The sequence below is a fragment of the Micromys minutus genome, assembly GCF_963924665.1.
Source record: "Micromys minutus genome assembly, chromosome: 23".
NCBI lineage: Eukaryota > Metazoa > Chordata > Mammalia > Rodentia > Muridae > Micromys > Micromys minutus.
In genome coordinates, this window is record NC_137958.1 from 859742 (window position 1) to 885812 (window position 26071).

At 43.8% G+C, this 26071-nt stretch overlaps 1 protein-coding gene across 1 annotated transcript in view; it reads left to right on the forward strand.

Moving 5' to 3' along the window:
- LAMA1 (laminin subunit alpha 1) overlaps positions 1-26071 on the forward strand; it is a gene marked incomplete at both ends in the record, with an annotated part of 114882 nt that overhangs the window by 33483 nt on the left and 55328 nt on the right. Inside the window, 13 exons of the mRNA XM_080936531.1 lie at positions 7125-7367; positions 8322-8501; positions 11097-11186; positions 12328-12445; positions 14042-14220; positions 14820-14925; positions 15750-15910; positions 16870-17010; positions 19094-19267; positions 20867-20968; positions 21436-21647; positions 22350-22461; positions 25083-25193. Coding sequence (XP_080792657.1) covers positions 7125-7367; positions 8322-8501; positions 11097-11186; positions 12328-12445; positions 14042-14220; positions 14820-14925; positions 15750-15910; positions 16870-17010; positions 19094-19267; positions 20867-20968; positions 21436-21647; positions 22350-22461; positions 25083-25193 — 1929 coding nt within the window. The remainder of the gene's footprint in view (positions 1-7124; positions 7368-8321; positions 8502-11096; positions 11187-12327; positions 12446-14041; positions 14221-14819; positions 14926-15749; positions 15911-16869; positions 17011-19093; positions 19268-20866; positions 20969-21435; positions 21648-22349; positions 22462-25082; positions 25194-26071) is intronic.

The window sequence follows — 26071 nt, forward strand, 5'->3', positions numbered from 1 at the left end:
TTCCCATTTATGTTTAGATGTCAGGAACTCATTAGGACCTCTTGCTGGTGTCTCTGCTCTTTTCTTTTGACCTTTGTGAAGTCACTACACCCTATTTCATGACTCCCAAGCATCAGAGTCTAGTCCCATGATCCTTCACGGCTGCTGGCCCTGGCCTGCTCCATTTTACGGTTCTTAGTGGTTTAAGAAAATGGCTATAGGTTATGGAAACCTACGAGGTAGGCAGCCATCACCCTTCCTAACTGTCTAGATGGCCACGTCGACTTCTTGCAGTCTCTGTGTTCTATGCGGGGGACCTGCTCTTTCTGTCCCTTTGCCTCTTGAGCACTTGTTTTCTCTTTTCAAACTCACATTCGGATGGAACTTCTCAGACCACCACACCTCTCCAAACTAGACAGAACTCCCCTGCTGCATCTGAATACTCCCCTGCCTCCTTCTCCTTGTGATGCAGGCAGCCTTGTCCACAGACAGCTGACCCTCTGCTGGAGCTGCATTCGCAGCACCGATTACACTCCCTCTATCACATCAGACAGTTCATCTGTGGTCCTCAAATGATCCTTAAACGTAAGGTTGTTCCAGTGTCTTTGCGTCTCAGCGTCATGTGTCATTGTAGGGAATCTCCCTAGATCTTCCTCTTACCTGCTTGTGCTCTAGAGAAGAGAGTAAGTACTGCCCCAGAGCTCCCAAAGGCCTGTTTTGAAAGGTTATTCTCAGAAAACTCTGCCGCAATCACAGGTGAAAAGCTGTGGAGATACTTGTGTTCCCTCAACTGTGAGGTATGCATCCAGCTAAGCCACAGCCTCCAACCCACCCCCATAAGACATTGAAAGAGACACTTATATATCGCTTCCTCTGTTTTGACAAGAACAAAATGGAAGCTTCAGTATATAGGAAAAGTCTAGTGTAAGTTCGAAGGTGAAGACTGTGTAAGTAGAACCCGGGCAGATCTGGCTGGGAACAGGAACTGTACTTCTGTACCAACGGGTCTGGACTGGACTGTTACTGCCTGCCACAGCCAGGTTCATCTCGCCCTGAGGGCCCCTAGGCTTTCTTCTGGAAGGTTCAAAGAGAAGCGGAAAGGGAAGAGCCCCACAAAGAACATTTGGTAACAAGAAGGTTCCAGAACACGGCCTAGGAACAGAGAGCACCCTGCTTTCCAGTTTTATCTTGTCAGAGAAAGTGGTTCAACATTTTTGTTTTGAAATAGCAAACACTGTTAGTCATTCTCCAGTTGGAGGGTGGCTCTAGGAGGATGGGCAGCTTCCTGCTGAGCTCTTTGAAACAGCCTTTCCAGCTGACAGAAAGCAGGTCTTCCTCCAGCGGACATCTTTAAAATTCTTTTCGCAGATCACTGATTAAAGCTGATTCTTTACTTTTCCTTGAGCCCTCTTTACTATCTCTGAGCCTTCTTGCTGGCTACAGCACTGGGCATTTATATATCTCAGCGTGGATCAAAAAATGCGTGCCCCCTGGTGTTCTGCGATGTTCTTAAGAGTATTAGGGTAAGAAACCTGTGTGGTCTGAGCTTATCACAGCCGACACCCTCCCCCTGCGAAGAAAAGGCAGACATTAAAAAGAGGAGGGAGAAGCCACTAGACTTTGACCTGCTCATCTCATGTTAATATCAGTGTTAGTGAGAGAAAAGCAAATCCAAACTTCTTTTTTTGTTTCTGTGACTCTCTGTAGCTACCTGTGCAGGCTGCACGTTAGTGAGGCAGACAGCCTGCCTCTCACAGTAGTTTCTCCTCTAGAGGCAGCCTGCCCAGCAAGATCCCGGGCTTCCTGCCTCGCTACATCCTGTCTTGTGGCCTATTACTGCTTTGCTAGGACCTTCAGTGTTGGACAAGACTTCTCTGACAATTGCTTCTTCATTCCTGAGTAAGATGTGCCCCCCAAATGGTGCTTATAAGTTTATTATCTGATAGTTTCCGACGCAACAAAGCTTACAAGGTACAAACCCTTTCTTGCTTCTTTGGGGATCATCAAGTAATATGATTTATGAAATGCAGTTAACTATTAACCTAGATGCCTTTTGTCTGAGGCGAGTTGTTTCCCCTGAGAATGTCAAAAATAAAGTCCTCCCTGTTCAGTCACTAACAGAAGGGCCGGTAGGGCCGTCCCTGGGGAATTCCCAGAGGCGTACATGTGTCATTGGCCCTTGTGGATTCCAGAACACAGAGAACATTGGGGATGAACAACGTCAGACCTTGGGAACAAGGTTATCTGTACTCTCAGACTTCTGTGTTCCAGACATATTTGCTCTGCAGAACTCCTGTGGCTTCTGTGGGAAGGCAGCATTCAGTGTGTGACATTGACCATGTGCGTTCTGGGGATCACTAACAAGTGGGAAGTTGTCATGAAGTGGACGTGGAAATGACCGGGTCAGCTGCAGCGTTGGCAGGACAGCAGCGACTCAGAGTCTGATGGAGACGCTCCAGCTCGTGTGCAGCCAGGCTTTGCTGAGAGAAGACAGTTTAGTCTCAAGCATGGGTTTTAAAAAGGCAGCAGAAGTCTCATGGATTTTGTTTGGACAAAGGCTTAAGATTTTATGTTAGTAGAAGCTCTGTTTCTTCATTGTCAGAGCTGCTCATCAACTGGAATCGATGTGGGGGCTTTGTCAGTTGGGCAGCTGGGACCGCCCGGGCAGCTTAAAGGACAGGGACATATTTCCTCACTGTTCTGAGACAGGTCAGTGTGTGTTTGGTTTGCAAGTGCTGTCTTCACATGACATTCCCCATGTGTGTCTAAGTTCTTCATTTTCCATGTGTGCATGTGATGTATGTACAGGTGCATGTGCGTGAATGGATGCATGTGCATTTGCACACCTGAGCACGTGGATGCCGGAAACTTACTTGCTATTTATCCAGCTCATCTTGAAAATTTTCAATCTTCTTTTTTTTTGTGCATGTGATTAATGCGTATAGGTACATGTGAACAGCATGGAGACCAGAGGCTGACCTTGAGTGTCTGTCATTCCCTCGGGAGCCACCACCTTAGTTTTTTGATATAAGATTTTTCATTTTCCTGGGTTCATAGGCTAGGCTGCGTTGGCTGGCCAGGAAGCCACAGGTTTTCATGCACCTCTAACTTCTCCAGTGCCCGGGCTACAAGGACATACCATGAATTACAAGGACATACTATGGTACCCAGCTTTTAAAATTCCGGACCTAAGGATCAGACACGGTTCTTTGTACTTGCAAGGCCACAAGCACTCTGCTGACTAGCCAATAGTCTCAGCCCACCTCACCACTCTGAAATTCAATAAACTGACTAAGCTATCAAACTGCCTTGGAGCCTGGAGATCTGCCTGTCTCTACTTCCATCCCCCCGGAAAGGGGCTTTGGTTCCAATTCATCTTACCATCTCATGAGTTGTTCCTGTAAATTCTGGGGATTGAACTCAGATCCTTGTGCTTGTATGGCAAGCACCTTACTGAGCTGCCTTCCGAGCTCACCCTGAGTCAGCCACCTCTTATCCCCGAATGCAGTCGCATCCAGAAGTAAGGGGTGAGGGGTCGGCCCCAGCTGGCTTCAGTGGAGAAAGTTCATATCTAGACTCTGCAGAATCCTTTTCCTCCTTATCTGACGCAGAGCGGAGTCCAGCTTGTTTCTTTTCTGGCTCCCGTTCTGAAGAGCAGGAGAGCTTTGGAGGCAACAAGGCCAGAGTGTCCAGAGCCACAGCCCACATTCCTCTCTCAGTTTGCTTCCTGGTCTCTGGTTTGGGGACCTTGAGGATGACCAGGGGATCATGAGAACAATGGCTTGATTCCTGATAGAGGGGCTCTTGTCAATCTGCGAGTTCAGGCCTAGTCTTTTCCACCTTGGTTGCCCTTTCCTTCACATCTTTAGAAGCTGCCATGGCGGAGAGCTATGGCACAGACTGCCCAGGTACTTCTTATGGAATAGAACTCGGTGCCTGTGAGACTGTCTTCGTTTGCTCAGTGACGCTCAGGAAGCAGCATTGTCATTGTCCTCGGAATGCAATTGTGAGCCGCCACTAGCTCAGCCTAATAACTCGGTGCCGCTGTAATGAACTGTATCACTCAAATTGACATATATTGGCTGCTTTTGCATGTCCCCCACCCCCAATGTTTCCCTGCTTATCCTATGCTGCCGTGATGCAGATGTGCCCAGAGCAATGGCTGCTCTGCATTTTGAGATATGGAGCTGAGTTTCTAAATAGACGTAGAGCTAGCTGCTGCCGTCATCACTATAGAAGGAGCGCTCAGAACTGGGGTGCTGCTCAGGGGTCAGTGCTTCCTCCCTGAAGTAAGAGCTCTAGCTAAGGACTTGGAAAGAGCGTGCCTGGATTCATGTGGAAATGTACAATAACAATTTTCAAATATGTAAACCAAGCACAAGACCAGTCGTGAGATTGTTCAGGATTCCATGAGACGATCACTGAGTGTTCTTAACAGACTGGTGTTAAGCCTGCTGGTTCCTTGGTTTTGAGTGTGACACTGGGAAGTAAGGGCAAATACATTTCATTTTGATGTCACTGTCACTGTAAAGGGAGCTTCCCTGGTATCTCTATTTGCAAAGTCTGAGTATGCCTGTGCACGTGAGAAGTTGTCTTTGGCCCGCACACTCATTGTCTCTACCCCGTGGTGAATAGTAACGGAAAAACAGCTGCCCAGTGCTCAGGGATGGGCAAACAGGAGAACATACTCCTCTGTCTTCATGTATCAAGCCATCGTACTTCTGATATTCCTGAGATGCTGTGACTACCTTACCTTACAGCAGGACATACTGCAAGAAAGAGAGCCAGTCAGGTATCCATGGCTCCCACAGGCTGACCTCTGCCAGGAAATACTTTGTGTGGGTGAACAGTTGTTTTTAATAAGGAGACAGTGTGGTCATTCCCCAAATTCCTTAGAAACAGTAGTCCACTGTTGGTATGTGAAAGGTCACATCTAAGGAGTCCCTGTGTCCTGAAATCAGTAAGCTATGGTAGGTGGGAAACAGCTAAGACAAACAGAAACCAGAAACTTCAGAGATGGTAACTTTATGTCCTGTGTGTATACATGCACACACAAAAGTGCATGGATAGCTGCAAACACACAAAGGATTTTATGTACACATGTACATATGTGTTATGTATGCAGTAGTCCCCTGCTATTCTGAGGGCACTGCTCCAAAGTCCCTAACAAACCCAGGTCCACAGATGTTGGTTCATGAGTTACTTTTCAGTGTTGCTATGACAAAATGCCTGATGGAAGATCTGGCTTCTACAGGTGTACACAAACAGACATGAGTGCATGAGTACACACATACATGTGCACACATATGAACACATGCATGCACGTACACAAACACGAGTACACAAGTGCATACATTTATGTGCACACACATACAAATGCATACACACCTGTCCACGCACACATGCACACATGCACGTTACACACATGTGTGCATGCGTGCACACACACACACACACACACACAATGATTTGGGTTTCTACAAGTGATGTTAGAGAATCTCATAACAGTAGAATCTAGCATCTTCTCACTAACTTGAGCACAGAATTTGTGGCAGATTTTGAATCTCCAGGAAAACACACATTTTCGTAATACATCTGGAAATGCTCTGGGTGGTGCTGGGCCATGGGAGAGATGATGCCTCCTTAGTGCTGGTCTGGGGCTGGAGATCAAAAGTGCTGTTCAAACCTGAGCTACGTTTAGCTCTTTCCTTCACCCCTCATCCAGTGTCCTCCTGTCTTTGTCTTCCCGGATGACATCATTGTTGTCTAGTTAATAACTGAGCTTTAAGCTCACAGGGATGTGGATGGAAAGTTCATATTCTTCACTCTATCATGCTGAGCTCTTCCTCTGGTGCACATCTTGACTTAGCATGGGGCGTTTGTGAACAATGGCCCCGTGTTCATTCCTTGTGTTTCATTAACCAAGCCTATAGTTCACTCTTCTAGGTTGTGCATGTTCTGAGTACTTTCACCACTGCATGATAACATATGCCCACAATTATGGCCAGCATAAGATCATTTTACCTCCCCAAGTCCCTGACATCCTCTGGATTTTTTTTATATGTCCATAGTTTTGCCTTTTCCAGAAAGTCCTTGAGTTGGAGTCCTGCAGCATGCTGCCTCTGGAGAGCCCCTTTCAGTTAGAAGTGCGTCTGACTGCAGCCAGGGAGTTTGTTGTCTAACCACTGACAGGCACGTTTGTGCATCATTTACTTATGGACACACTGTTTACTGGCTCCACGCTAGGATGGTTATAAACGGAATGCTTGCAATCACCTCTGAGTAAATCTTCATGGAGTTGGTAATTACTAGATAGCATGGTTATTGCCTTTACCCAGAGAGTATTTACAGTTTTGTGAGATCTGTGGTACCGGCTTCTCCTGTGTACCTGCTGCACCGCATCTTTGCCAGCCTTTAGTATTGTCTACATTTTAGATTTTAGCCATCCTAGTAAGCGGTGAGGAGCTTTCCTTCTCAATGCTATCTCTGATTCACTGTGTGAAAGATATTTAACACCACCATTAAGGGAAAGTAAAGCTGCAGTAGTGAGCTGCTGACAGAGGACACTGGAAACAGCAGAGCCACCCTACAGCAGTGCTAATGGTCTCAGAGGTAGGAGGGGTTAAGTAGATGTTTTGCTGTGGTTTATTTTGAAAACAGTTCCAGCAGCAGCACGTGTCCCTGGCTGTCAGGTGTGAACAGTTGTACTCAAAAAGCATAGAGAGGCCCGGATAATCACCCCTCTGGGCTTTGAGTATTTCCTCTGACTGTTTGAAAATGTCACTTGTTTAATGTGTACAGCGTAGGGGTCGTTGTACGTGCCCATCATCATGTGACCCTCATGCATCTGTATGCCCAGAGTTACTGTCTGTGTGTGGCCAGAGCACAGAAGGTTTCTCGGTTTAGTAAATTCAGGGCACAGGACTGTTACTGTAAAAACACTGTTATTCATTGGACCACTACAGCGTGCCTGTCCTGTGCATCTGAAAGTTTGTACCCAACATTCATCCCCTGTCCTCCCTCCAGCCCCTAGGAGCCAGAATTCTATACTTGGTGCCTACAAATTGGTCTCTTTTCTGCACAGGCGAGTCCTTGCAGTGTTTGACATTTTGTGTTTGACTTACTAATTCTGGATGGGGTTTCAGGTCTTTCAAGTCGCCTACATCATCATTAAAGCTGCCAACGCCCCTCGGCCTGGAAACTGGATCTTGGAGCGCTCTGTGGATGGCATCAGGTTCAAACCCTGGCAGTACTATGCAGTCAGCGATACAGAGTGTTTGACACGCTACAAAATAACTCCACGGCGGGGACCTCCCACTTACAGAGCTGACAACGAAGTCATCTGCACCTCGTATTATTCCAAGCTGGTGCCACTTGAGCATGGAGAGGTACGGTATGCACCGCAGAAACGGCTTTTTGTCATCTGAGCCCCCTACCTCAAATGTCGCCATGATACCTCTCATAGGAGCCTAAGCTGAGCAATTACCCTTAACCCAAAGGTGTGCATGTGGCTACCTCACTACTTAAAGTAGCCTTGGCTAGTGTCATATTCCCAACACAGGGTTCTCTCAGTCATCTCACTGCTGTCCTCTACCCCCCTTAGAATCTTTCTATAAGACCAGGTTAAGAGCATTCGTTATTCTGGAGAGAACCCAGGCATGGTGGCACACTAAGTGTAATTCTAGCGCTCCGAGGCTGAGGCAGGAGGTCATGAGTTGGAGGAATAAATAGCAAGACTTTGTCTTTACTCAAACAGGGAAGGATGAAGATTAGAGGGTAAAAGGTGCTTCTGAAAGGTGTAGCTCCTGGTTCTCCCTTTTGAGGTGTGGCGGGTGGAACTGCTCAAGAGCTAGGTGCTCAATGTATGCTTCAGTAAACTCTGACTGGAACAGTGCGCTGATCAAGCGCCTGGCTTGATGAGTGGCCGTGTACAAACTTTTAGGTGCACTCTACGGTGGGAGCTGGGCGGGAAGCTCTACAGGTACAGAGGTTAACTAAGACAGTGGGCATCCTTGAGTTTGGACATACTTTCCTTACCCTCACTGGTCTGCTCATGCCATCGGACATTTGTTTCTGAGAAGCTATAGGATAACAGTAGATGTCAAAAGACCACCCACACAATACGGGGAGAAGTACTGAAGGAGCTCCAGAAATCTCCGAGGCAGCAAAAACGAGGGTCCCTGTTTATGAGTACCTAACATAAGTTAGAAGAGGTTTTTGTTTGCTTTTACAGAGCCCAGATTTTAGATTTATCTTTGCAATGATTCTGTCACAGGGCTCTATTGTTCATGTGTACATATTACGTGTGCATACAGTTGACATGTTCATTTGCCTGTGTCCAGATTCACACATCACTTATCAATGGCAGACCCAGTGCTGATGACCCCTCCCCGCAGTTGCTGGAATTCACCTCAGCACGGTACATACGCCTTCGTCTGCAGCGCATCAGAACACTCAATGCAGACCTCATGACCCTTAGCCATCGGGACCTCAGAGACCTTGACCCCATTGTCACAAGACGTGTGAGTATGTGGTGGGGTCCTTAACCACTGTGAAAACCTTTGTTCCAGGGCACATTTGTAAGTATGTGGCAGTGTCCCTGGCCACTGGACAACCTTGGTTTCGGGGAACATTCTTTTCTTTATTTCCTTTGGTTGGCTTCTTGCCTTCCCAACTATTCATATTTTACTGATGGTTGTCCCCTGTCATTTGCTATAAACCCAGCTTGTAGGTGATGACCCCAGCATTCAGGTCTCCTAGCTCTGTCCTACTTGTCCCCATGGAGTAGTCACCTGGAAAATGTAATGGCTTTTGTCCTAAATATTCTAGCCTGGCTCCACATCTGAGCTTTAGTGACTCAGGCATTTTAATTTCTATTTGAAATGATAAAATTTGAGAACTATTTAAGAAAGTGTTTACATGTTAAGTGTCCTGTTGAGTAGAAAATACATGTGTGGACAAATATTGTATGTACCTCCCAGCACTTCGAAGTGAATTACTAGGTTGTGGGTAGCTGGATGTGTAACACTGCTAAACTTTTTTCAAAGCAGATGACATATTTTAGCCAAACCAGCAACACGTGTGATCCCTGAGCCTATCACACACACTCACAAACATGTGGTGTGTCATTCAGACACAGTGGGTTGTTGGGACGCCATGTCATTACGCCATGCTGTGGCTCACCCCAGTGCTGTTCGTTTGTATTTCTCTGATGACCCGGGTTGAGCCTGTTAGAACTCATAACACTTTTTTGTGGGGGGTGTCTATTTTGTGTTTAGATCAGGTGATGGAAATCCTCTCTTTGAAGTTTTCTGTTCACTTAAAAGCCATGACTTTTGATGAATAAAGATTCCATTTTTGGTGAAATCCATCTTATTTATTTTTTTGTCATTTGTTTTGTAGTATCAACTTTCTGTGGCCTCTCAAAAAAAATACCTGTTTTTCCAGATTGCCAAAGATGTTATCCTAACCTTTCTTCTAGCAGCTTGCTGGTCCTAGTGTCTGCACTGGCCATCCATCCCAAAGGAGCTTTAGTGTTTGTTTACACATGTGAGGGTGTAGAGCCAAGTGCCAGAAATGACTGACTGACTCCCCCATGGGTTCTTCTACTCCGACCCTGCTGTTGGGCACTGTTTGCATTTATTATTCTGAGCCTGTTTCTGTAGCGACTGTCACATTGGTGCACTGATCTAACCTCATGCCACTGATACATTGGTCTAACCTTAGGCAATAACAAAGCATTTGATTTCTGAAAATTTATGTTAAATCTCATGGTCAGTTGCTATATTGTTAAATGTCATCGCCAGGCACTATATTGTTAAATTTCACGGTCAGGTATATTGGTCTGTGTTGGCTACTGTTGGTTCCTGGCATTCTATTTTAAATGATTATTTTTGTGTACTGTTGTGTTTCTGTGTAAACATATTCTATATGTATGTGTGCCTCTGGAGATCAGCTGATGGCATGATGTCCCCTAGAGCTGTGATTACAGGCAGTTGTAGGTTGACAAGCACAGACACAGGGAACTGAATTCTGGTCCATTAAAAGAACAAGATGGACCCAAGCACATGCCTAGGATCCTTTATATTTTCTTTAAAAAATTCTAGAATTAGTTAATTTCTACCCAAAGATAAAGACACTTGCTGAGATTTTCATTAAGAATCCATTCTTCAGATCAATACAGGAAGGGATTTGAAAGACTGTTAAACAATATTGAGTCATCCAATCATGGTCTCAATGGTACTTACTGCATTAAGTGATTTGCCAATATTTCATTTTTTTTAGTAAAGATGTTATTCAAGATGCAATAAATAATCAAAGATGTGCAGTGTGTGTTTGAAGAGTGATTCTCCATCATTTCTACCTGACACAGTCAGGTGCACAGATAACCCTACAAAATGTCAACAGAAATAATGCCTGGAGTCAGCAGTGAACTGATACCAAATCAACAATCCTAGTGAGCACATTTCTATGCAATGGAAACAACCAATAGAAATAGGAAATAAAAAAGAAAAGCTATAAACATGAAGAGACAAAATCATGAACCCTAACCCTAACCCTATCCTAACGCTAACCCTATCCTAACCCTAACCCTATCCTAACCCTAACCCTTTAACCCTAACCCTAACCCTAACCCTTTAACCCTAACCCTATCTTAACCCTAACCCTAACCCTAACCCTATCCTAACCCTAACCTATCCTAACCCTAACCCTATCCTAACCCTAACCCTAACCCTTTAACCCTAACCCTATCCTAACCCTAACCCTTTAACCCTAACTCTCTAACCCTAACCTAACCCTTACAATAACCCTAACCCTCTAACCCCTGAAACTCCCACAAAATGGAGCAGGGTGAATGATGAAGAGGGTGTTTGGCTTACGGAGAAACTATGTTGAGAAGTTCTTTTAGTCCATCAGATCCTCTTAATGAGATAATCTGAGCACACTTGCTTTCAACTGAGCACCAAGACTCTCTGTGTGTAATAAATTTAAATGTGCGTGTAATTAAGTTTAGAGTACCAAAGCCAGGAGAGATATTTGTGGGGTGCCATTGATTATTTACACTGACATGAAGGTGGCTTTTAACATCTGTCTGTTATACTCTTTTTTTTTCTTAGTATTACTATTCAATAAAAGACATTTCCGTTGGAGGCATGTGTATCTGCTCTGGTCATGCTAGCAGCTGCCCCTGGGATGAAGAAACAAAGGTTTGTTCTAGAGTTTTCGACTTACTGGGACCTCGGTAGAGAAGATGTAGCTGCAGCATTTTCCCGTCTTTACTGAAGGCAGACAGTGAGAGGCATCAAACCAACTGTTAAAAATTAGACATCTTAACTGGCTTTGGTTTTAGCAGTGTCATCAATTTGCTCTGGTTGGAGGGCATATTTCTAATAAGTCCTTACTGTGCTATTTATAGTAAGATATCTAAGACAAGAGATTGTCAACTCCACAGTCTTCCATATTCTTAAAAGAGAGTCGGGCATGTGCTGATATAAGTTATGTGTGCTATCTTTCCACTATTGTGGATACTGAATAAGGGAAAATACTTTGTTTAGTGTAATACTAAGTAAACAATTTGAAAAGAGTAAGAGAACTCTTTTCAAACCAATTATTTACTTCTAATCTTGAGAGTTTTGTACCCATTTAAGTAGGACTATTCTGTTTTATTTATTTTACTTATTTTTAATTCTAGTTGTTTAATCTTTACACTACTTGGCACTGAACTCAGGGTCCTGTGCATACTAGATAAGCATTTCAACAAGGAGACATGCCCTCAGCCCACATTCTATTTTGTAAACATTCATTCATTCATTCATTCATTCATTCATTCATTCTGGGGGCATACCACAGTGCACATGTAGAGGTCAGACACTCACACACCCCAGTTTTCTTATTTCATCATGTGACTCTCTGGAGTGGAACTCAGGTTGTCAGGCTTGATGGCAAGAAAGACGCTAAGTCGTCTGTCTGCCCACTCTTTTGAGTCTCGATGCTGGAAAACATAATGATAAGCATCAGAGAATCATCATCCAAACTACACTAAAATCTCTTCATATTTAATCAAACTATTGATAAGGATTCCCAACCCGTAAAGTCAAAAGCATCCTTTTAAAGAACATTCTTGTTAGTTAACACACATCTGTTTGTAATCGGGCTATGCGTGCAACTCGTGCAGAAGTGCAACACCAGTAACTTGCTAGCAGGACAGCCTGAGACAGTCCCAGATCCGTCACCGTAAAGAGCTACCATATATTGACTTCACATGGTCGCTATTTTTCCTTAAGTAAAATGAAGGCTAATACACAGGTAAAGTTCTGAGCTCTCCTTTCGTGTCCCTGCTTTGCCCAGCAACTACAGTGTCAGTGTGAGCACAACACGTGTGGTGAGAGCTGTGATACGTGCTGTCCTGGCTACCATCAGCAGCCCTGGAGGCCCGGAACCCTTTCCTCCGGTAACGAATGTGAGGGTAAGTGTGCTTACAGCACAGAGAGCTAAGGTCTGGCTTCCTACACTCATGGCATCTTGATTGTCATAAACACTACATATGCAGTTTTCAGCATTTCAAACACTGCTCAAAGCCAGCAAGCCTCTGCAACTGTTAAGGGCCAAGGGGTCATTGTAGATTCACGGATTTGCCCCAGTTTCTTAGCCACTGTGTTTGTTTATTAGAGATACTTGATTTTGTACCGATAGGAGTCTGCCATGCTTAGAAACGCTCGATCACTGAAAAACATCTTGAGCTATTGTCACTTTGGCTGGTTACGTGGCTCAGCAGGTAAAGGCACTGCCACCAAACCCAGTGACCCGTGTTTGAGCTCTGAGATCCACATGGTGGGAGGCAAGCAACAGCTCCCATAAACTGGCTTTGATCTCCACTCGTATGAACTACACATACTATATACCACCCCAAACACACACACACACACACACACACACACACACACACACACACACACGTTAATACAAATATGTTTAAATTGAAATTTCTTCACTGTATCTCCCTCCTTCCCATACTTTTAGCATTTTTTCTGAGCATTTATGTTATATGTTAATAGGGAATATATTATTCAAATAATTTTATATATTTATTTGAATGCTATTCACATAAAATCGATATGTATTTGAAATAAATATGTCAAATAAATATTTCAAATGAAATTGAAATATATATTTATTTGAATATGCCATTCAAATAAAATTGAATGTACTTTCTGGTGTTTCTGGCATGGCAAATGACGTAGTAATGTTTGTCCCTCTGCAGAATTGCTTTTTAAAAGCCATTGTTTTTAAGTTTAGCCTTTCCATGTGTCTCTGCACGTTTTGCCTGCTTATGTCCTGCTTATGTGTCTTTACGTTACTTGCACATCTAGTGGGCAGGACAGGGCATCAAAGCCCCAGAGTGGAGCTGCAACTCGGTTCCCGGGAATTGAACCCGGGTCCTCTGGAAGAGCAGCCAGCGCTCTTACCTTCCGAGCCATCTCTCCAGTTCCCAGAATTGCTTTCAATTTCAGACCTGGGACTCACATTTACTCAAAAAGCACCCAAGCCCCGATCCAGCCTACCATATCATTTTCTGAGGGGGAACAGAGTCTTACACAGGGCAAGGGAGGGTCGGACTCTCTGCCAAGCTTCAGCCTGTAAACTGTGAGACGGTGTGCATGTGCGCACTACCACACCCATTCCGTATTTTTAATTATTTCGATGGCGATTCCTATCCCCTATTGCCTGTATCTTTTTAGAAAGTATTCATTTATTCAGTGTGTATGTGTGTTTTATGTGCACGTAGCCTATGCCTGGTATGAAGGAGGCCAGAACAGGGCGTTGGATGCCCTGGCACTGGTGTTAAGGATGGTTGTGAGTCACTATGAAGATGCTGGAAACTAAACCCTGGACTTATGGAAGAACAGCTGGTGTTCTTAACCACTGAGCATCTCTCCAGCCCTTGCCTACATTTTACAGAATTATTTATGTTAGAATTTTAAAACACAGAGGCTTCATAAAATGAGGGTTTTCTTTAACTGGGGCACATGTGTGTTAATTGAGATATTAATACATTTCCTAGAATGCAACTGTCACAACAAAGCCAAAGACTGTTACTATGACAACAATGTTGCAAAGGAGAGGAGAAGCCTTAACATTGCTGGGCAGTACATTGGAGGAGGGGTTTGCATCAACTGCTTGCAGAACACTACAGGGATTAACTGTGAGACCTGCATCGACCAGTATTACAGACCTCACAAAGTAAGTGTGCCTCTTTCCCCGGCTGAGCTCCGCTGATGGGAGACACGTCTCACTAACTCTCAGCCTCTGTTCTGAAGAATGGCTTCCTCTCTTCATACTCCACAGGACCAGTGTTCTTCAGAGTTTCATCTCCTACAGAGGCTTGCTTTCTTAAAGTGGGAATCTGTGGCTATTGTTATTTAATTTAAGTTGGGGTCCTGTGAGGTATATAGGTATACATTCTAACTATAAGTGTGCAGATTCAGCTAATAACTAAAGGGGCCATACCTTAGCCATGGGATGCATTTACTTAGCCCCCATCTGAACTCTTGGAGTGGGCTTTGCTCACTGGCGATGTCCAACTGTTGCAGGAAGACCTAGAGGAGGGGAACGGTGGAAAGAAGAGATGATGTCATGTTGCTCTCACCATCAAAAAATGTTTAGAGCCTCTTGCCTGGGGCCATTTTATCGTCCTGACATCTACATTCCATCGCACAAAATCACTGTGATAGTCTCACCCTTACTAGGACCATGATACCTTGCGGGTAACATTGCGGTTATTGTTCCAAACCATGCTGTTATTTCTGGGGAGGTCACCCAGGACAACTTCTGCCTTGCAGGTATCTCCTTATGAGGACCAGCCTTGCCGTCCCTGTGACTGTGACCCAGTGGGGTCTCTGAGTTCTGTCTGTATCAAGGATGACCTCCATGCCAACTTAGCCAATGGTAAGGATCTGGTCTGTCTTTGTGCTGTTGATCCGGGGTGCCCTGATTGTGCTGTTGAACCGGGGTACGCTGATTGTGCGGGGTTGACTTATTGCCAGGATGGAGATATGTGAGGAGTTCATCTAGTGTTGAGATTTTTGTCCACCAGATATTTATTATCTTCAACATAAACTCTACTGTGCGGGGCTTCTGTGACTCACTTCATTCCCTTACTCTGGGTCTAGGAAGGCCATGTTGATATGTGGGCATCACAGTTCTATTGCACAGTAATATTCATTTAGCTATATCACATATTACATACTGAAGTGTGTATCAGTTGGCAAGTGGATATATAAAACCTAATGTTTCTAGTCACCAAGGGAATCTAACACATTATCTGCAGCTGTGGAATGCCCGTTCACAAATCTTTAGAGGATAAGCCTTGGGTGATTCATACCTTCCAGCTGTTATGAATAACACTGCTGTGAGCCTTCACATACAGCTATTTTGTGGGTGTTTGTGGTTTATTAATCTGGGATTAGGAATGGAGTTGCAGCATCATGTGGTGGCTCTGCCTGTGGGTCTTAATTTTAGTGTCTCCCTTTATACCTGCGCTACAGCAAACTGTGGCCCATGGGCCATATCTGCACCCCGTTGTGTTTAAACAGAGCTGTGACATTTGCATGTGTGTAGTCCTCGGCAGCGAGTGACTGTCTACTTAGCTTTCTCTGAAATCCTGCTCAAAGAGGTTGCAGTTGGCACGCGTTGGCCCTCTACGGAAAGCTTGCAGGCCCCGCTTTGAACCCAGAACTTCATGTGTTAATCAGTGCTAATGTTCTCTCCAGGGAAGTGGCCGGGTCAGTGTCCGTGCAGGAACGGTTATGCAGGAGACAAATGTGACCGCTGCCAGTTTGGCTACCGGGGTTTCCCGAATTGTGTCCCCTGTGACTGCAGCACCATTGGCAGTGTGAACCAGGACCCATGCACAGAGCCATGTCTCTGTAAGGTGAGTGTGGAAATCAAGGAAACTTTGAGTCTCTTCTGGGGTTCTCTGCTCCCTGGCTCAGATGGAGTACTGTGCAGAGCAGGAGGCTTAAGTAGAAGCAGTCTGTCATAGCGAGATGGATAAGCACCTCTGGGTAATGACCATGTATTCTCAAGGTGTCTCTGTGACTTCCTAGATGAACCCCAATACTGCATGCCATCTTCTTGGCACTTCTTCCTTCTGTGGCATTGCCGTCCAGATCCGTGTTTGGAGGAGAACCAGATACATACTGAATTTCCCAGAACTCTAATGAAAGGCAGATCTGTTATCTTGAATTTCTCTTGACAGAGAATTGTATAATCACAGGAATGCACACACACAGTGCCCGAGAAGGGTCTTATTTGGCCATATGATATTAATAACCACTTCCCTGGAATTCTTGAGATTTCCTGTTTGTACCTTCTGTCTTATTCCCATAAAAGCAGAGTCTTCTGCCTATGTTGCATGTGACCCAGAAGAAGCTTGAGTATTTATAAGTAAAACAAACAGTTATATAGCCCTCTTTAAGTATGAAAGTGTTTGCACAAGCCAAGCATGTTGTGTATGCCTGTAATCCCAGTGCTGGGCGGGGTGTCTGGAGGGCTTGCCTGAGAAGTTGAGGCAAGCCAACTTGCCTGAGCTGCAGAGTAAGACCCAGTCTCAAAATGAAAACAAAACAAGTTTATTTCAATGTACTGACCAAGCTCTTAGACTTGTTAGACTTAGACATTTTAGACTTCTTCTTGGTGACAGAATCAGGCAAGCTGTCATAGGCTCTACTCAGATACTCAAGGCCTGAGGCTTCCCACGTTCTTTGAATATTTATTTAACCGAGTATTTATTCCCTGTTTTTGTGGACTTTCCTTACCAATCCCACGTGTATGTCATATCATTTTGTTTGTCTGGAAACACCAGCCTCAGCAGTTAATTTTTTTTTACAGAAAAATGTTGAGGGAGAGAATTGTGATCGCTGCAAGCCAGGATTCTATAACCTGAAGGACGGAAACCCCGAGGGCTGCTCCGAGTGCTTCTGCTTCGGCCTCTCCGACGTCTGTGACAGCCTCACGTGGTCCGTTACTCAGGTGGGAGACACTGCAACGCCCTTACCCAGCAGGTCATGGGGCCTTCCACTGGCGAGGCCAAGGCACCCGTGCAAGGCAGCCCACTCCTAAAAGCATTGCTACATTTTTAGAAATTCACATATTTACTGCCATATCCATTTTTTCAGTTGAGATAACTGGCTGGAACTGTGCTGCAGGATACAACCGGTTTCCGTTTCTTCTGTAGGACAGTGTTGGGGCCAGGGGAGTTTCTGATTGTGGAGTTGGAGGCATCCCAGCCGTAGAAGAAGAACTAGAGCAGAGGGCATGGAATTATAGAACAGGCTCTGGGGTATGGGTAGGGATGAATTTGAAGGGTTCACAGGGTGAAGGCTGGAAGTTAGGGAGGGGCTACTGGGCTCTAGGTTTACCCACTACTGACCATTGTAGTCACCAAACGGGGGGAGGGGTTCTCCTCACCCTATGCAAGTGAGACATTCGTGGTGTACAGTCTGAGGTTTTAAAATAATTTTCATTATTTGGCTATAAAGTAGGGTAAAGAAAAAAAAGACAGTCAGAAACAGGAAGATATTTTGATCATAATACTTATAGTCTGAGCACCCTGTAGCTAAGATACTAGGAGCAGACACATTTTAGATTTTCTTTTTTGAAATGTATATATAATATATATACATATAATTATATAATATATGAGATATATAGTATATAATCATAATATTATATAATTATATCTATATACTATGTAATATAATGTATAACATATAATTCATAATATATTACATTTTACATTATATGTTATACATTATATTATAAAGTATATATATATTCAACACATAATGTATATACTATATGCATTTTATAGATATAGATATATTTTTCTAATTTGTATTTATAATTTATAATATATAATTATATATAAATATATAATGTATTGTGCATCAATATGTTATATATGTGAATATATATGTTATATATTCATATACATATATATCATCATGTTTTATACACCTTTTCCACATAGCCTGAATACAGGTTTTGTGTGCTCTTTTGGGTGGACCCGTTTTATGACTCAAATGAAGTCAGGTGTGAGGGTTTCCATGTATGACTCCAGTAATTCTGGATTTGGGGAGGTTTCAGATTTGTGGTATTACACCCATAGTTTCTTTGCTCTTACTAAAAATCTAAAATATGAGGTCTGGTGGAGAGAGAATTTTGTTTTCTTAAAAAACACAAAGAAGCAGAGAACTAGGGATGTGCTCTCATTTTAATGTCAGGTGTCAGGAAACGGGGCTGCTTCAGACTGTCCGCAGCAGCTGCTATGATTTGGTCCGAGCTTTAGCAGAAGTGTTAGTTTTCTGGCTGCAGATAGGTTTTGAAATTGCATGATATTTGGAATTCTGGGAACGTTAAGTTTATATAAATTCTAGGGCCTCAAGAGGTGACGGGATGTTGGTTGATTGCTGTTTGTTAAGCAGTCATGAGTAAAAAGGAAATAACAAGAAGAAATTAGATATCCAGATGGCAATGATCAAACTTGCCCCAAGAAACTGGCACCTTCAGTCATCAGGAGGCAGTCTAAGCATGTCACTCCTTCCCTCTACCCTTTTTCCTTTCTTATCTAGTGCTAGAATTTGAAAGGGTGGAAGAAGAGGGGCAGAGAAGGGTGGAAGAAAGAAAACCCACAAAGTAGAAAACACCAGGTACAGGCAGGTGTGGTGGTGCACACCTTTAATCCCAGCACTTGGAAGTAGAGGCAGGTGGGTCTCTGTGATAGGGGGCCAGCCTGGTCTACATAGTGAGTTCCAGGCTAGACAGAGCTACATAGTAAGACCCTGTCTCAAAAAACAAAATCTGAAATATGTAACCCCGATCTGCATGGTTGTGCTTCTTCGGTTATGTGTAACTGTGTGTTCGAGGTATGTGACATGGAGAAGCTTTCCTCGATCCTAGCAGGAAGTCCTTCACTGTGCTTTGGTGTCAGTGGCTTAGTCTTGAGCTCAAATTCGCTTCATCTGTCTCCTCGTAACAAAGACATTTACACGGGACTTGGTGCACTTGAAGCTGACCCTGATGTCATATTCTAAACAACTTCTTTTTTTTTAAGGTCACCAATATGTCAGGGTGGCTGGTCACTGACTTGATCAGCCCAACTCAGATGCAGTCTCAGCAGGATGCCCTGGGTAGACACCGTCAGATCAGCATCAACAACACAGCGGTCATGCAGAAACTCAGTTCCACTTACTACTGGGCAGCTCCTGAGGCCTACCTTGGAAACAAGGTGTGTGTGTGTGTGTGTGTGAGTGTGTGTGTGTGTGTGTGTGTGTTGTGTGCACACGCATGAGCGTGTGCATGTGCGAATGTGTATTGGAGGTGAGTATGTCCAGCTATGAATTGCAGAGAACATGAAGAATTTAAAGCAGGCTTACTGGCCAAGACTTTGTGAATGCTTACAGCCTGATCATACACATATTCTGAACTAGATCTCTAATCATGTTGGACTTTACATTGCAACATCCCATTGTCCTCTTCTGCATCCGGTTCCTGAACAGTGTCTATGACTCTCAATCCCTTCACTGTGACTGACTTTATCCTTTGCTCCCCTGGGTCCCTGAGTAACGCACACCTTTGCGGCCACCTTGTCTAGTGCACAGGAGACTGCACAGTGATGCGTGGCACAGCGGAGGACGCCCAGAAAGAGGGTCCTACAGTGGAGCGTTTGCTCAGCTCCCATTTCCACTTCAACACAAGCTGCTGCTCATGTACCGGTCACAGACATCGGAAAAACACCCATTCCACTTATGGAAAATGCAAGACAATGATCTACATTGTTCATTGCTGAGAGCTGGTTCTGAGATCGATTCCTTGTCATTGGTGTTTGATTTCCACAGCCAGTTGATTTTGCCTGGTCTCTCCAGATTCTGACCGACTAGTAAATACAGCCAAGGGCATCTGTTTAAATAACTTTACAGTTTGCTTTAAGGTGATGGTACCTTCATAATAGACTACCTGTCTGTCTGGGAAACAGGCTCTTTATTTGTATGCCTCAGGCGTTGCGTTTACACACTCTCCTCAGACTCTAGAGTACCAGACGTATAAGTGTGTGCTTCTACATGTGGCCTGACTTGCATATTATAATATATAATATGCTCTGTTTATGTGATATTATCACCAGAGAGCTTAAATATATTCATGAGATTTCATGATTGTACCATTGCAGTCTGAATTTTGTGGTGTATTCTTTATGAAGAAACTCTTCGATATATATTACTGACCTTCCAGTATACATTAATGGGCATCCCCAAAATACATTAGCACCCCAATAACTGATCCCTTGTATATGTTAATGGGTATCCCTCATATACATTTAAAGGGAAAAATGCTTCGAGAGCTTTCTCTGAATGACATGTCTAATAAGTTTGACAGTAGTGAAAGGGTTCATTTAAGAAAATATAAATATGGTTGCCAAGATGGATCAACAGGGAAAGTAGGATGCTTGCTGCTGAGTGTGACCTGATTCACTGCCTAGAATCCACAAGGAGAGAGCCATCTTCCATAGGTCGCCCTCAGACTTCCATGCCTATGCCACGGTGTGCACGATCATACACAAACAAATGCAATAATTTTTCAATTAACTAATATTAATTTTACATTTGGATACTTATTTTAGGAACTTGTAGATGGATTATATGTCTTCGGGTGTCAAGAATTTTTTTATCATAATCATATCTATTAAATAGTTCCTAATATGCCTTAAAGTGTGACTTTCCTTCATATGGCTCATGTTTGGATATACCCAGGTGGCTCTTAGCAATGTTTTCCCCTGACTTAGGCGATGACTTTATTTCTCCTGCCCCTCACTCTCTCCTTACTTTTCCAGCTGACAGCATTTGGCGGGTTCCTGAAATACACAGTGTCTTACGACATCCCAGTGGAGACAGTGGACAGTGGCCTCATGTTTCATGCTGATGTCATCATCAAGGTGACTGATTTGATTTGCTGTAGAGACTGGGGTCTGGTGGGTGGCACATACATGAACACATACTTGTGTGTGTGTGTGTGTGTGTGCTTATGTGTGTGTGTGCATATGTACGTATGTGTGTGTATGTATTTATGTGGGTATGTATGTGTGTGTATGTGTTTAGGCATGTGTGTGTATTTATGTGGGTGTATATGTGTGTATGTATATGTGTTTAGATATCTGTGTATGTGTGTGTGCATATGTATGTGTGTGTGTATTGTATGTGTGTGTGCAAGTGCCATATATGCACAATTGCACATAGACATAGAGAAAAAGCACAGTCAACGGCCCCCTTCCCCTGGTACCTCTGGATTGGGTCATATACTCCATCCCATGTTTGCTGTAAGAACTTGATTGCTGAATATAGAACTTAATTTTGGGGCATCAAATTGAATTACAGATGTCTTTCTTCTCTGTTTTGAATGTAGGGGAATGGGCTTACTGTAAGCACACGGGCTGAGGGCTTGTCCTTGCAACCCTATGAAGAATACTTCAACAGGGTTAGACTTGTGCCTGAGAACTTCTGGGACTTTCATACCAGAAGGGAGATTGACCGTGACCAGCTGATGACTGTCCTGGCGAATGTGACACATCTCTTGATCAGAGCCAACTATAATTCTGCTAAAATAGCACTCTATAGGTATGCACTAAAAGAAATATACACAGGTCTTGTCTTCAGTGTTATTTATGTCAAGGTTAATGTTAAAATGAGGGGTAGTTAAGGGTGTGTGAGAGCTGGGTGTGTTAGAACTGCTTTCACACATGTAATGTTGTCCCAAACATGAGGCACAAGGACAAGGGTGTCTGGTCGGAAGGAGATGACTTAGGGTTCAGAAATCTTTAAGTGTGGAAAGCTGCAAGCATCCAAGCCTCCAAGAAATGCCTAGTGAGTTAATAGCCCCTGAACACACTACCCCCTTGCCCTTCTCTCTCGCCTTCATTCCTCTAATGCCAATGGCCTTGGTTTTACAGTTATTAAGATACTGAGTCTATTCTTGGTCATTGGTTACCTTGAGGGGCTTAGTGCATTGAACAAGTGTAAAATTGGATGCTGCTAAAGTCAGCCTGGCCCAACCCAGGAGAGGATGGTCTCCGTACAGTGCTTCCATTTCATTCAAGTAGGCTCTGTCAGAGCTTTCCCTCAGCAGCTTATTGGCAGAAGCCCTTTTTGTCAACAACTGTTGGGATATCCCTGGAGAGTAATGATGGCTGCCCGGGTGCTCGGTGACAACCCTCTAGGTACACACAGACACTTCCATGGCTGCTTCCTGTACATGAACTGTGTGGGAGCCTATCTTCAGGGAAGCACAAGAGCTTTGTAATGACCCTTGTCTCTCTGCAGGCTGGATTCTGTCTCTCTGGACATAGCAAGCCCTAATGCTATAGATCTGGCGGTAGCTGCTGACGTGGAACACTGTGAATGTCCCCAAGGCTACACGGGGACCTCCTGTGAGGTACTGCTGGCTTCTACCAGTTTCTCCCTTTCTCTCATTCCCTAAGGGAAAGGTCTGCCAAAGTCGATGGGATGAAAATCTACATTTCACTTTAGAAAACTCCCACAGTGCTTAGACCTTATTGAGTTATGAGAGTATTGGGCATTTAGAGAGTGCCTCTTGCTTTTGCAAAGGACCCAAGTTCAATTCCCAGCATCCATATCAGGCAGTTTATAACTGCTTGTCACTCCGACTCCAGGGGCACTGATATCTCTGACCCCTGCTAGCACCTGCACTCTTATGCACAGACCCACATACACAGCAAACACACATGCACACACATCAAACGTACATGCACCTCATACCCCCCATTCCCCCACACATATCACACACACACACACACACACACACACACACACACACACACACACACACAGCATATACACTGTATACATACACATATACAACACCACCCCCCCATTCCCAAAGATTAGAGAATTTTAAGACAGTGCGATTCTGTAATGTAACCTTGTAATGTGGAGCCTAGCCTTTACCACTAGGATGTGGTCATTTTGAGGTTTGGATCTCACTAGCATAATTAACCACTGTGTACACAATCATGCCTCCCACATGGCCATGGTTCATAATCATTATGAACATATATTATTGAATGCAATTTATTTTTAATCATTTCACAAGGAGACAATTTTTATCAGTCTTTAAAATCATAAATGGTGTAGCGAACAAAGACAGCCTAATAGTTATGATGTAGCTATTTAAGTCCTTGTATTTTAAATGTTTTTGCGAGGTTTTTGTTTCTTTTGTATTTGGAAGCAATGAATATATTTTTAAGGATAAAGGATGAAACTTTTAGGCTGACCTAGCATATCATGGTCCAGGCACTCCATTTTTAATGCTCCGTGGATAACTGACAGCAGACTCTGGCCTAGGAGACTATGACTGTGAAGGAGAAACCCTGCCTCAGCCCAGCAATGCCAGGAGAGACAGCTGCTCCTAGACTCACTCCGAGTTCACTGTGGTCATTTGCACAGGCTCATGCAAACATGAGAGGCTTAATCCAGCTGTGCCCCAATAGCCCTGAGAAACTGGTCCCAGGACCCATAGAGAATATCTCAATCTGCTAATTGCCGATAAAGAGTTTCAGTGGCAAGATACTTCCATACATCCCAGCCACATAATTTTTGTATACTTTCCCTTCTCTAAATTACTAATAAGACCTTGAACAATGTAAATGCCAAGTAAAGGGTTCTTAAAGTATATTGTTCAAGAAATAGTGGTCAGCTAGATGTGTTTGCATGAGGTATAGTAATATCCATTCCTCGTTGCTTAAGTCTGTGACTATGGGCAATGCATCAGCCATGTATGCTTAGCCGAGTGGTTTGTTCTTAACAGAGGAGTTCAGCTGGCATCAGGCTGATGCTTGCAGAATGGATCTCTCTATAGCACTGTAAGCTGTTCCCCTGTGGGCTCATACCCACTAAGGACAGTGTGAAGTACTATATAGTTGGATTAGGGATTAGAGGACTTCCATGAGGTTCATGTGAATAGTTGTAATTATTATTTGTATAATTTAAAGACTCTTGCTTGGGCCTGGATAAGCAAGCCTTTAATATGAGGTGCCTAGGAGGCTTAGGCAGGTATTATCAATTCAGGATTTATCTGGGAAAGTTATCAAGACGCTGTCTCGAAATAAGAACTAGAAGAGACTTAGAATATAGCTCAGTGGTAGAGCTCATACACGTGCAGAACCCTACATTCAGTCCTGTGTACATACTTACATACATATCTAAATACACACATACATATGTAAGTACATACATACACATATATGATTAAAAACCTATCTAAGCATAGTTGGCTGAGTTGGCTTTGACCAGGTCAAGCCCTTGGCATTGGATGAGACCCCGTCTTGGAGCTGGGTACTGCTGCCTTGAAGTTATCCAGAAGGCACACTGGTGCTTCTCCACTTCCTGCACTTGCTAGTTACAAAGCAGAGGTGCTGTTCTGGGGGAAGCCTTGAGAATAAATGCACCACTATGCCAAAGGGTTCCTTGCCCTTTGTAAGCAGGAGCAGAGAGTACCCTTGGGTGCCCACATGGCCTCTCTGGCTTCTTCCCACAGAAGGCATGCCTGGACTCTTTCCTCAGTTAAACCGATGCACTGTGACCCAGGCTTGTCCTTGAACACACTCCCTGTTTGAAGGCAACAGTGGTTTGCATGCCAAGAGGGAAAATTGGGAGCATCAAAATCTTCCAATGCATGGTTCTCAAATCTGTGAGTCAGGACCCCTTTCAGGGTGGGAACTTTCTATCCATTGAATACATTGAACAGATTGATACTAAAGATATTCAGACCAGATGAACTCATGAGGTAAGTTAACTGAAAAAACACTGAATTGCACACTTAAAGAGGGTATTCTGTTAAGGCATGGGAATATAGTCTGGGTTAGAATGTTTAAAGTCAGAAAGGTTTTCCTGTTTGTGGAAAACCCAGCAGCTCCCCGTTCAAGTGTGTTGGAAGGAAGATGGGTCCCATAACACCCAGAGCCACATTTTGCCTGCTACATTTGCAAGGCCACATTTCAGGAGTTCTGACTGCACACTGACTCCCTTTCCTTGCAGGCATGCCTTCCCGGCTATTATCGAGTGGATGGGATTCTCTTTGGAGGAATCTGTCAGCCCTGCGAATGCCACGGACACTCATCTGAGTGTGACATCCATGGAATTTGCTCTGTGAGTTTGTTGCTGACCTTGTGTGTCCCTAACCTGCTCATTGCTGTGTGTGGGCAGCGGCTCCCTACCTCAGCTCTGACTGGGTAGATGCCAAACGCATCCCTGTCTTCAGATGTTATCTGCTTTTCTTGTTTTGTTTTGTTTAAAAACAGCTTCACACATTGTTTTGTGGGATGAGTTGAGTATCTTTGGTCTGAAAAGTACCACATACTTCCTTTTGTGGCAAATCAGTCAAAAGACTTGCATTTTTAAGTTATTGTATGTCTTTCCTTTCAGGCTGTGTGTATAAAGCATACCCAAAACATAAATTAATGTCACTTCTCAAATTAGGTCATATCCTTAAGATATCACTAATATATATCATATATAAACATATAGATGCAAATTAAAATATATTCAAATGTAAACACATATATGCAAATAGAAAAACCTTTCAAATTTACACATCTGAATCTAAATAGTATATTAAAACATGATAAAATCACATTGCACCACATGTAAATTTATAGTTAGCTCAGCTAAACTCTACAAACAAGAGTCCCTTTCATAGTCAGTGTTAGTTGGAACAGGGCTTAGCAAATGCATAGTTAACCTTGAGCAAGAACTCAGGCACAGGGTAACACTTACCTGGGTTCAACCAGGAATTCTTTCTGCCTTAAAGAACAGAACCCTCTGTGTTCACATGGACTCACTGATCAGAAACTGTCTGAACGTGAGTAGTAATAACCTTATTATCTGGGCGAGGAAGCCCCAACCCCATGTCTGTAATGAAAAGTCACAAAACTAAGGAAAACCAATTATCAGGCCCCAAAGAAGCATGGAGCCTGGTGTCCTGCTGCATACTTTCCTGTTCATGGAGGGGACCTTCTTTTGTTCTG